Source organism: Chlorocebus sabaeus, chromosome 10, assembly GCF_047675955.1.
Source record: "Chlorocebus sabaeus isolate Y175 chromosome 10, mChlSab1.0.hap1, whole genome shotgun sequence".
Taxonomy (NCBI): Eukaryota; Metazoa; Chordata; class Mammalia; order Primates; family Cercopithecidae; genus Chlorocebus; species Chlorocebus sabaeus.
In genome coordinates, this window is record NC_132913.1 from 43,765,070 (window position 1) to 43,777,596 (window position 12,527).

Below are 12,527 nucleotides of genomic sequence, written 5' to 3' on the forward strand. Positions count from 1 at the left end.
TAGTTAGGAATAATGAAAATATATCACATATATCTCAGGAAGTATACACTGTGAGCATCTGGGTATCTCAGGGTAAGGGGTAGATTTCGTGTGGGTAGGGGAGGAGGAAGTTTACCCTGCATCCAAGGAGGTAAATGGATTAAGCTGAATGTCTGGGAAGACGAGGATTTGCTGGGTGGAGGTGTGAGACCCAGGGCTCAGGGGTATATCAGATTACTTGCTCCTCAAGTTTTGGGAGCTAATAATAGCTGTGCTTGCATTTCCCTGCAAAGCAAGGGATACCTTCTGGGATAAGTCCTGAGGGAGTCACTCGTAACTATTTCTGCTTCCCTCCCAGTTATTCAACATAAATATAAGGCCTAGTTTGGGGTTAAATTGAGATTCTTATACATTTCTGTCTCTATCACATTTCTTGCCACCAACTTACGGAAGTCTGAAATTTCTTTAACAAGAGAAAATACTCCATTTGTAGTTAGAGATAAAAGAATTTCAATACCTGTTTAACACAGTGAATGGAATTAGGCTAAACTCAACAGTAATTGGAAACGTATTATGTACCTAATAATAACTAGAAAAAAACAAAGCCAAACAAGTAAGCCTTTCTGACTTCTCTTGAGACATGGGAATTGTACAGTAACTACAATGGAATGTAAGTTTCTTGAGGGTAGAGATCACCCTGTATCTTTCTCAGTTATATTCCCTGCATTTGTCACAGTGCCTGACTCATAACAAAGGATTTTCATTTTTGTAAGTAGATGGACACATGGATGATTAAAGTACCATAAAGACTATTTTAAAAAGTATATACAAAATAAAATGTTGACCGAAAGGAAGCAGTGAATAATTTTGCCCTGGAAGGATGCAGATAAAGGGAGATTTTCTGCATCCCTCCAGGAGATGCAGAACTAGACATTTGAACTCGATCGTGAGAGATGAACAGAGGTTTCTCAGAACTTCCAGGATGGTATCCAACTAGAAGAATAAGTGTGTGGAAAGGCAAGGTGGAAAATGACATGAATGTTCAGGGAGCTACAAATGATTTCACAATTCTAGGCACTATGAACCATGGCAGACGAGGATCATATCATGAACGGCCTTCGTGTGTAAGTGACATCTCAGATTTGAATCAAGACAGGTGCTGCTGGGAATTGGGGAGTGGACATAGAAAAACAAGGACCATAGGAACTTGTTTCCACCTCACATTTTAAACTGAAGTTAACCTTGCTTCCTGCAGTCATACTCAGATTTAGATGCTAATTAGGGAACATTTGTTAGTATGGAAGCAACAGAGCTTGAAGAACTATAACCTATACTGCTCCAATGAGATTTTATGTTTTAAACACATATTAAAAGAAAAATTTATCTTTTTAAAGTCACCTTAGAGTCAGATGAATGTGTAACTATTTTCTAAAGGAGCTACCATTTCATAAATGGAATTTCTGCCTGGTTCCTTTAAATAGTGACTTTATTTAGGATTTAAAATATTTCATTTACACATGGCTTTCCAGAGGCTTCAAGGCACACCTGAATGGGTGAGAGTTTCTCTGCACCTATGCCGAGAGCAAGCATGACTTGGATTTCTTGTAATACCAGATATGTGCCGTTGTGGGGCAGGGTGTTTCCTTGTTAGATATATAAATCAACCAGAAAGATTGGGTGAGATAGGTACTGTGTTATTTTCTAATTGAAGGAGAAGATCTGTAATGGAAATTTTATTTAGTTTCTTTGGACAGTTTTTGTGCATTAAGTTTTATAAAATGTATTCCAGTTTTAAGCAAGGAACCCTACATTAATATAAATTGACTTCTTAAGCTTAACTTCAAATATACTTATGATTTTAAGCAACTTTAGGATCATGCTGAGTGGAAACTATGGAATTGCTATCCTTCCCACTTACAGCTCAACTACTGCTATTATCATTGTTGTTTTTTCTTCTCCTACTTTCATTCTATTAATTGTTAGATAAAACAACTCCTTATTTTGCATGTTGAGATTTAATGTATGTTCTCCACTTGATAGAGCATTTAATTTTGGGGGGACGATTCTTAGCCGATTATGTTCAGTGGTTTTAGAATCAGACGTTTGTGGGGAGGGGCAGCAGAATCTTCAGTCATTGATTCTCTCTTTATAACTTTGCCCTTTTAGCTGGAACAGATTACTTCTGTAGTGCTGCTAGCTCTGCACAGACTGAATCACAAGGAAGAAACTTTACATAAACCATTTATACTAAACGTTTGGTATGCTGGCAACATAAATCAACAACAATATCCATTACAAATTCATCCCTTTATCAGTATTATCTTGATAGAACTGATCCCAATGTGTGGGAATTTGAACCCTGCTTCAATACATCTAGCCCTGGATAATTAATTATTCAGGGCACAGAGAACCTGGCCCTTGCAATGTAGAGTAATTCTTCCTGGTCAGCGTTAACTCTGCTGGCAATAATAAATAGAAAAAGTCTCTAGTGATGCCAGTATTTTAAAGTGATTAATCATCTTTCCCCCCTCCTCCTCCCCCTTAGTTTTCTTTAACTAGGATTTTTCAGCAATAAATCTTTAACAATACAGGTAGGAATTGTTCTGTAATTAAATTTTGCCCTGCTTAATTTCTTACCTTTTATGTGTGATTAAAAAAAAGTTACATTTTAAGGAGCCCTGATCAAAATTCAGACCAAGAAAAATCCTTTTACAGAATACTGAGAAATTCTGTAAGGAAGATTAAGCTCTTGATTTTGAATATTAGAGCACATACACATAAAAATACTCATAAAAATTGTTCGTCAACACCAGTTGGGGTGTCAAATACTCTGAAGTTTTGAATTGCTTCAGTTTCATGCTTACGATTCATCTGTATTAGGAAAAGCCTGATATATACATATGTTCCAACACTGAGAGAATAATTACTTACTTCTTAACTTTCAGATAACTGATGTCAGCTCTGTAGGAAAGGGATATTTTCACTATTTTTACGGTACGTGAAATGCACTTGCTGAAGTGGCAGGTAGATGCCTGGCTGAGAATGACCGTGTATTTTTAAATCGTGCCCTGTCAAGCCGCCCAGCCATCATGTATATCCTGGGTGACAGGGACAGATGTGACATATCTGTTGTGACACACTTCTGTACCACCAGTCTGTGGCTCGAGGTGACTCCTGTCCCTCCCCTGATGCTTTCCCCGCTGCAGGACAACATAATGATGCACGGATGAACCTTGCCATTGCTCTGACTGCTGCCAGGTATGGGGCTGCCACAGCCAATTACGTGGAGGTAGTGAGCTTGCTCAAGAAGACAGACCCCCAGACAGGGAAAGTGCGTGTGAGCGGCGCACGGTGCAAGGATGTCCTCACAGGTATGCCAGGTCTCTGGGAGGGAGGTGTTTCTTAGTATCTTGCCTAGCTTATATAATGACTGAATTATAATTTTTCTGTCACTTCTCTTTCATTTAAGCCATGCTTCAGAGTCATATTAATTATATTCCTTATTGTCAACAATGACTGGTTTAACGACATTTCCCTTGTGGGGCTTGGCAATTTTTCCCCTTTGTATTATAGTTGTAATGATGATGATAATAATAAAATGCCCACCAAATTCCCACAGCTATGAATGCATTCCATTTTCTTTACAAAAACATATTATTAATAAAATTAAATAAATGTGCCAAGTTTCAAAGTATCATTTGGTGACACAGGCATTGCATTTACACGCTGTTAAAGTGAATCATCTTTAACTTTATTTAGATTTTCATTATTGCCTTGGCTGTAGCACCACATAGGTAGGCAGTTTCAAAATTATATCGTTTCTTGAACAAAAGCTCTGTGATATACGTTTTCTCACAGTGATGCTGCTTATACATTTTAGTTTTCAAGAGAAAGCGGCTTATTTACTCTTTCTGCTTTTTCATGTTTGGTGCTTTGACGCTGGGCACTTATAAGATAGACTGAAATCCATAATGAGAAAGTGGAATGCTTTTCTTTCTTCAATTCAGACTTGTTTTTGGTAAATTCACTCAGATACGAGCCTTTTGTTGAACTCTTCAATAACTTGCTCAGGTCACTTAGTGTGGTATGCAGTATACTTCACCATAGGTTAAGTTAATAGATGAATTAGTAATACACAGCATCCGTTAACAGAGAAGCAAATGGGGTGTGTGATTGATGCCACTTTCTTTCACAGGGCAGGAATTTGACGTGAGAGCCAAATGTGTTATCAATGCCACGGGACCTTTCACGGACTCTGTGCGCAAAATGGATGATAAAGACGCAGCAGCTATCTGCCAGCCAAGTGCTGGTGTCCATATTGTGATGCCTGGTTATTACAGGTAATTGTCTTCCAATGTGGCAGTTGTCACCCAAGAAAGAGGGTCAGGAGAGATTGTGGTTAATTTCTTCTTCTAGCATAACAATAGATGGTCTAACCTGCTGTTCAAAATCAGGAGAAATAAGTAAAGAAACTCTTCCAAAATACAAAATACAAACCAGACTTGGGACATTTTAGCCACTTCTGGCAATACTCATTTCTAAGGGTTAATGCTTTGGGATTTATTTTTCTTTGTTCAGTGTAGTCACCTTCAGAGACTAAGCATTGGTATTTTTGAATTAAACTTTTACTTAAGTCATTAACAAAACTAATTTTGCAAAATTTTTTATAAAGGATGGTTTTTAGTTAAAACAATAAGACATTAATTTTGCAGAATACCCAAATTTGCTTATGAAGAATCTGAAGATGTGGGCTACCCAAGTATTCTTAGGTTTATAACTTTTGAAATAGATTTTTAAAAAATATAGTAGCAAGCAAAAACCAGATATAATATCTAACCTATCAAATTTAAAAAGATAATTGAGGATGAAGAAATGGGTAGGAGTAGAGATGAAATAATAGCTATTAAATGAAAATCATTTAAACTGGGTGATGGGTACATGCAGGGTCATTAAACTCTTTTTATATGTGCTTGAAATTTTTAACAAATTACAAAAGAAACATTTGTGTGGTTCTGGCTAAAAAATAATTACCCATAGCATACATTTTAAGTTATTTATAGAAAAAATTCATATGGCCATGCTAAGGGTATAGAGCATGTGTACTGTTTTTATTTCCATATGTGATAAACCCAGTAGGCAAAGTAGTAATTCTATATGACATAATGTCTTACGTGCAACAGTATTCATTATGGCATTGTTTGTAGTTGAGAAATATTAGAAACTACTTCAGTTCCTCACCTTAGGGTAATAGATAAATAAATTATGGTATAACCACACAAGGGCATATTATATAGTCATTAAGAATTGTAATTATAAATAATTTTAATGCCCTAGGTAAACACTAATGACACAATGTTAATTTAGAGTGTAGGACTTGATATTTTATGTGCTGTAGGTTCTAACAATGTATATATAAAAAGACTGGAACGAAATATGTTAAATGTGAATGGTGATTATTTCAAGGTAATGTGAGAGTTATTTCTTTCCATGTTTTAATGATTTTCCATAAAGGGAATATACAGCTTTTAATATTTGATAAAGTAGATGTGTAGAACCTGTGATATTTTGTTTAATACTTGTATTGTCCTAGAATGCTATCCTGCTATGCTATAGACCATGCTGCCTTTTTAGTTGTTGGTTGTCCGGTAACTAAATCTTCCTGAAGAGTCCAAGGTGTACCTAATTGGTACCAGATACACTTCTGAGAAAATAAAGAGAATTTTTTATCCACCAACTTCCAAGATTTCCTTTGTGTTTTCAAAATGTGTATGTGAGAGAAACAGATAGTCTTCAGGATTTTTACTTTGGACTGGAGACATCAAGGTGCCTCTTAAGGCACCACTGCATAAGATAATAGAAACTTACACAGTGGCACCTAATTGAGTTTTTAAAACTGTTAACCAGAAGCTTAGTTCAAATGAAAAGGAGAAAAATAAATATATGTAAATGTCCCATATGTTTCTTGTATATAGAGAAGTTTTCAACATTAGTTCCAGATGCAATTGTATACGCTTTTGTGTTCAATTAAAAATATCTAAGGCCAGCTAGTTTATGAGTTTTTGTTTTTAAATATCTCTAAGAATGGAGTGTAGATGCAATCATCATAAGTCTTATATTTGTTTAGATTTTACTAGATTCAACATATTCTCATTTGTTGTGTGCCTTATGTTTTCTTCACTATCATCCCATCATGTCAGAAGATACATACTATTCCCCACAGGCCTTATGTTAATTCTGTCATTAAACAATTACATCCTTTGGGACAAGCCATTTTATTTTGTGAACCTTAGCTTTCCGGTCATTAAAATGGGAAAACATTCTGCCCTTTCAGAGTGCGGAGACAAGGAGATTGTAGGCAGAATTAAAGTGATACCTTGCTGTAGGACTTCTGGGGTTTGTTCATCACTTTTCCTTGGGCTGTGTGGCCTGGGCAAGCTACTTCTTTCAGCTTCTGGTTCCTTATATCTTTTTTTTGAGATGAAGTTTTGCTGTGTCACCTAGGCTGGAGTGTAGTGGTGCCATCTTGGCCCACTGCAACCTCCACCTCCCAAGTTCAAGTGATTCTCCTGCCTCAGCCTCTGGAGTAGCTGGCCTGCCACCACACCCAGCTAATCTTCATATTTTTAGTAGAGACAGGGTTTCAGCATGTTGGCCAGGTTGGTCTCAAACTCCTGGCCTCAAGTGATCCGCCCGCCTTGCCTTCCAAAGTGCTGGGATTACAGGCGTGAGCCACCGTGCCTGGACCCTTATATCTTGATAATACCTAACTGGTATAAGGTTTGACAATGATCTTTGGGTTATTTTTTCTCTGTTTTATAGACTGCTGTATCCCCAGCTATTGGTACAGTGTCTGGCACGTAATAGTGCCTAGTAAATATTTTTTTAATGAATCCTACTAAATTTTTTTATGTTAACTTGCTTATATTGAGATTGTTGCTTTATTTTTATTAAAATTTTAATGTAACATTTATGAGCTTTTTAATATGGTGAATTTAAAATATGAAAATAAAACATGATTCTTCTTCAACTTACTGCCCAGGTAACCCCTGTAGATAAAAATAAATGAATAATGTAAGTACATAACTAGAAATTTCAATCACCATGGAAAAAAATAGAAATATGAAAATGAGAATTGAAAGCCTGCCTCTTATTCCCCCTACCTTTTGTTCCCTTCCTCAGTTCTTCTCTGGTAATTAATAACCTCTTCTTCCAATTCCTTCCGTAAAATGTTTTTATAAGCACAAATGTGTATTCTGTTAAAAATTTTGTGTGAAAGTGGTCATGTTACATATATTGTTCTATACTACGCTTTATACACTTAGTAACGAGTAGATTTCGTGTCTCTTAAGAATAAAGGTATATATTACCCAGATGTAATATTTTAAACATTCTGAATCCTGAAAATTCAGCATTAGCTTCAGGTCTCCTGAAGCATGATGGTGTTAGTTACAGCTAGGTCTGTCTCAGGCTAAGATGCAGCAAGTGACCTCTTTCTATTTTGGGAGAAATTGATATCCCCATTTTTAGCACTGTGAGCTATAACCACTACCTATCCTGTTGGAAGCTTTAAAGGAATGGTCTGCAGCCTAGTTCCCATTCAGGCTCTCTTACAGACGAGCCCCTTCTCTTTGGATTGTGACTTAGATTAAGGGTTCATTCCCTCATTCAGGACTGACCTTGAGGCAACTGTATTTCTGGCATCCCGTAGGGGTGGTTTTCCTCTTCCTATCAAGTCATTCTCTTGGGTGATATTAGGAGATCCCAAACTGAAATGACTCTGTGGTATCATCAGGCAATCATACTTAGCAGCTGTTACTCAACAGTTTTGACTATGTCTTCAGGGATGAACCAAAGCTTCTGGGGCTGCCCATAATTGGCTAATGATAATTTAAGACCAGGCATGTTTCAGTTAGTACCTGATCCATTTGGAAATGCAGTGAGTTCAGTAACCATTGATTTATTGTGTGTAGGCTGGCAAAGGAAGAGTAAAGAACCATATGTGCAGTGTATCTTCTTGGACTGTTTTCAGAAATATCTTTATAGCATTTGTTAATTTTGTTGTAACCTTAACTAATGTTCCACCTGTAGAATTATCTTACACCATGATAGCAGCTTTTTAGGGGAAGAGGGGAAGAAGGAAAAATTGTTTTAATTTTGGAAAACACAACACAGAAATTTTGAAAGCCACTCTTTATATTAAGAACAAATCTGGAATTTCCTTGAGAGTTATGGCTAGATACCCTTCCAAAAGCAGCGATAATACACCAAATGACTGAAATGCAGAAAATAATCATCTTTGTTTAGCCTACTGATGCTTTTTGCTACTGACAAGAGGTCAGTTTTTTTTTCTATAATGTGTGTACATACTGTTAACTCTAACACTGATTGCTAAGTAGTTAACAATAAATTGATTTCAGTTTAACTAAGGGCACTTCAGGAAAGTGATGGTCTGCATGAGAAGAATGTTCATTACATTTAATCCTAGACACACACATAAATTAGCAGCAGGCTTTCCCTCCTGATGTCAAATGAATCGTATATATTGAAAAAAGACCTATGCCTTATTGCATTGTGTATACTATCACTATAGTTGATATCCATTCTCAAACTTTAGTGTGAACTTGCAAAATTAATCCTTCATGAGAAAACAAACTTTTCCCTAAGGGAGAGTGTGAATTAGGTAATTTAGAACTGATGAAAGATATTTCCAAGTGGATTCTTAAATTTTTATAACATTCATTAATAGCTTTGTCTTCCCTCTGTGCTTGTTAATTTTATGTTTGTCACATATGTCTTCACTTAAGCAGTTGATTCTCTACAGGTTCCAGTTATGTGTGTGTTGGTAACCATCACGTTCACCTTTTAAACTACTTTATTGCATTGAAAGTTTTTAAAGGATTCAATAGTTGTGCATTTCTAATGATATTTCCTTTTTAGGTTGATGAATATTATAATTTTATGATTAAATTTATCAGGTTTATTATTTTAGACACATCATATGATGTCTGGTCCATGATATAGTCATATAAAATATGTTAGCATATAATTTATCAAGTGTTAGAATATGGAATATATTTTTTTGTTTCAATATAGTTCTGTTTATCAGATAGAATGCTTGAACTCTGAGTGTTCTATTCTCATTTCTAATCTCAAAGTGACTGATGTAATAATCTAAGGGCATATCAACCCAGGATCAAAAAATATACTTATAAAACATGTGATTAACTAGTTTCTTCTAAGATTTTTAGAGAGTTTTATGATAAATGCAAAGAAAAAATAATCATATTTAGAGATCAAAAATACTTGATATTTGTAGTTTTCAATATATTAAAGTAAAAGTAAAATTATTTTCTAAGTAACGCTGAGTGAAGGTGGGACTCTGAGCTGCGGTTTAAATGATTGCAGATTTCCGGGTTGCTTTTTGGATTAGCTAAGTAGAAGAACTTCTACCCACTCTCTCCGGTGTGTCTCAGATAGGCTGTGAACAGTGACTTCTTGCTGCTAAGGCTGAGTAGACAGGGCAAGCGTTTCATGTGGCCGAGAGTTTTTTGAAGAGAAAGACTCATACTCCTTGTGGTTTAAATAAAGGAGAGGCATTAGTTAAACTGCCTGTATGTTTCTTTTTTATATATAAAATATTATTATTATTTTTTACACAGTTGCTAGCCTTTGATTTTTACACATTGGGATAAATCATTTTTTAAAAAAATTTTACGGGAATGATGATAAAGATAAAAATCTGACTGTATGTCCTTTTAAATTTATGTGTAAGAGGGATTTCTCGAAATTTGTTCAAACCAAATAGAATTATGTTTCCTATTTAAGAAATAACGTTAATAGAAGCTAAAAACATATTTATAGAAAATACCAGTAACACTGGCTTGATACAAGAATCCAAATTGAAGCAGCTATCTGAAGATTTGTAGTGTTCTACTTGAATAGGACACTTTAAGATTCCTCTCACTCTTTTAACATCTCCAAATTTCTTTGAATGGCTAAGGAACAAAATACAACATCTGTTTTTAGTGATTTAAAAACAAAATGACGGGTTTTGTTAATGTTTGTTTACAGTTTCCTATTCTTTCAAATATGTTTTATTATTTGATTTTAGAATAGTAAATGTCAGTAAAAATTTTTGACTCTAGTTTTGGGAGATTTTATATAGTCTGTCAGTAGAGGCAGCATTGTACCTTGATTTAGCATAGTACACTAGTAGTGTCTTCTCTGTGAAAGATTTTCATTGCTAACATGTTCCTGTCCTGTTTGACCTAATCATAGGACATCGTTATTTAGGGAGTAGTAAAAAATGGAGCTCTTTTCTTCTAGATGCACTTCTTGAGATTTTTGTAACCTCAAAATAAAGTAAGAAATCTCATATTTGGAGAAGTGGCCCGAGTTCATCTAGGCATAAAGTAGTAAAGAACTTTGTGATTACATTTTAGTTTCTAGAAAGGTAGACCCTTCACTTTCTCATGTATTCCTGAGAATTTCTACTGAGCGATGAAATATCAAATGTCCCAGGAAAATACTTTGACTATTCTTGAAAAAAGGTTGAAGACATACCCTTAATTTACCATTATAAAGGAAATTATAGACATTTATCCTGCTGACATTATCTGATGTGAATGGTCCAAGGAGTATGAAACTCAAACAGTTGGAAGTTGAAGCCCACTTTCTTAACCTTGCATTGTTGAAGTGGGGAGGGAAGGGGTAGCTCTGCTGTGCAATGTTGTTATCATCACATTTGTTTCATTCTATTTTGTTATTTGTTTCTTTCAGGAGTTTCTAGGGTAGGGGAAGTATAAGTAATAGTTCATATCTTTTTTGTTTGTTTATTTGAGAATTAATGAATAAATAGTTTTTAGAATGCAGATTAATGTTAAACTTCTGAAAATTTCAGAAATAAATAACCCTTCTTTGTACCTCAGCCCCGAGAGCATGGGACTTCTTGACCCAGCAACCAGCGATGGGCGAGTTATTTTCTTCTTACCCTGGCAAAAGATGACGATCGCTGGCACTACTGATACTCCAACTGATGTTACACCCCATCCAATTCCTTCAGAGGAAGATATCAACTTCATTTTGAATGAAGTGCGTAATTACCTGAGTTGTGATGTTGAAGGTAACTGAGCATTCCTTTAAGTTTGTCTCTCTGTGTCCATATCTCGCAAGCCATTCCAGCTCTCACTGGATAACTGCTATGTCTCCAGTCTGACTCATCTTCACACTTGTCCTCCTGTGCCTCTTAGAACATTTATGAGGGCCAAATTCTAACACAATGGGAAGAAATTGCCCTTTCTCCTCTACTTTCTATACCCACATGAAACTCATGCAGTCCTTTTCTGATAATTTCTAATGGCAAGATCAGAGTAGCCCCCTCTAGCTCTGAACACTCATGTGCTTCCAGAAAAGGATGAAATGTGTACATCACAGTTTAATTTCTACAGCTTAGGAAGGTCTGATTTACAGATGCAGGATATCTATAGGAAATAATTAAGCAAATAAACAAGAGGCTAGAACTGTATTTGTAAGATGCTTAATGGTCTGTTGCTATATGGAAAGTATAATGTTGACCAGTGCGTTTAGCAAAGAAGGATAAGTTACTTATTTTAATGGAAAAAGCCAAAGTTTACTTTCTTCCTGTTCTTACTGGGGCATTTCAACTTGACTGTCAGAGCATTTTCTTTGGTAATTTATATAGTTTTAATTTTTTTTTCATTCAGGCCAGTCTCAGAAGTTCCCCAATGTTGTGCTTCTATATTTCCTCTCTCAGTTGAGTCTCACTATGCACCTAGTCACTCAAACTAGAAATGGTGTGCTTATTTTTGGTAACCTTTCTCTTTCCATATCCTGTCTAATGCCTATCTATGCTCACTCTGAATACCAGGCAGGTCCCTCAGCCACTTCATTGCCCTGGTTCACATCTGTGCCATTTCTCACTTGAACAGTTGCACTGGCCCCTCAATGGCCTCTTTAGGTCAGTTCTCTATCCCTGTCCAGTCTGACCTTCTACTAGAACTTTCTTTCTAAAACACAATTCTGATCATCACTTCTCTGCACAAAAATATGCTTTAGATATCTTCCCATTGACTTTAGGAAAAATGCTAAATTCTCTTGCATGAAACATAAGGCTTTTTGTTTTGTTTTGCTTTCTTTTGTTTGAGATGGAATCTTACTCTGTCACCTGGGTTGGAGTGCAACGGTGTGATCTTGGTTGACTGCAATCTCTGCCTCCCAGGTTCAAGCGATTCTTCTGCCTCAGCCTCCCAAGTAGCTGGGACTACAGGCGCCTGCCACCATACCCAGCTAATTTTTTTTTTTTTTTAGTAGAGACGGGGTTTCACTATGTTAGCCAGGTTGGTCTCAGATGCCTCGGCCTCCCAAAGTGCTGGGATTACAGAGTGAGCCACCGTGCCTGGATGAAACATAAGGCTTTTTACACTTGTCTTTGCATGTTTATATTCAACTACTCCCCATCCCTGAATTCTATGTTCTTATTAGGGTGAATATTGTCTCAGTAGGTTTCATACCTTATTAGGTTGAACCTT

General features: G+C 36.1%; 1 protein-coding gene across 4 annotated transcripts in view; it reads left to right on the forward strand.

The window, feature by feature from the left end:
- Window positions 1-12,527, forward strand: part of GPD2 (glycerol-3-phosphate dehydrogenase 2) — a 149,107-nt gene that overhangs the window by 109,423 nt on the left and 27,157 nt on the right. For all 4 annotated transcript variants that reach the window (XM_007965003.3, XM_007965002.3, XM_007965006.3 and 1 more), the window contains 3 exons: window positions 3,186-3,350; window positions 4,175-4,319; window positions 10,908-11,101. In XM_007965003.3, the coding sequence (XP_007963194.1) occupies window positions 3,186-3,350; window positions 4,175-4,319; window positions 10,908-11,101 (504 nt within the window). The remainder of the gene's footprint in view (window positions 1-3,185; window positions 3,351-4,174; window positions 4,320-10,907; window positions 11,102-12,527) is intronic.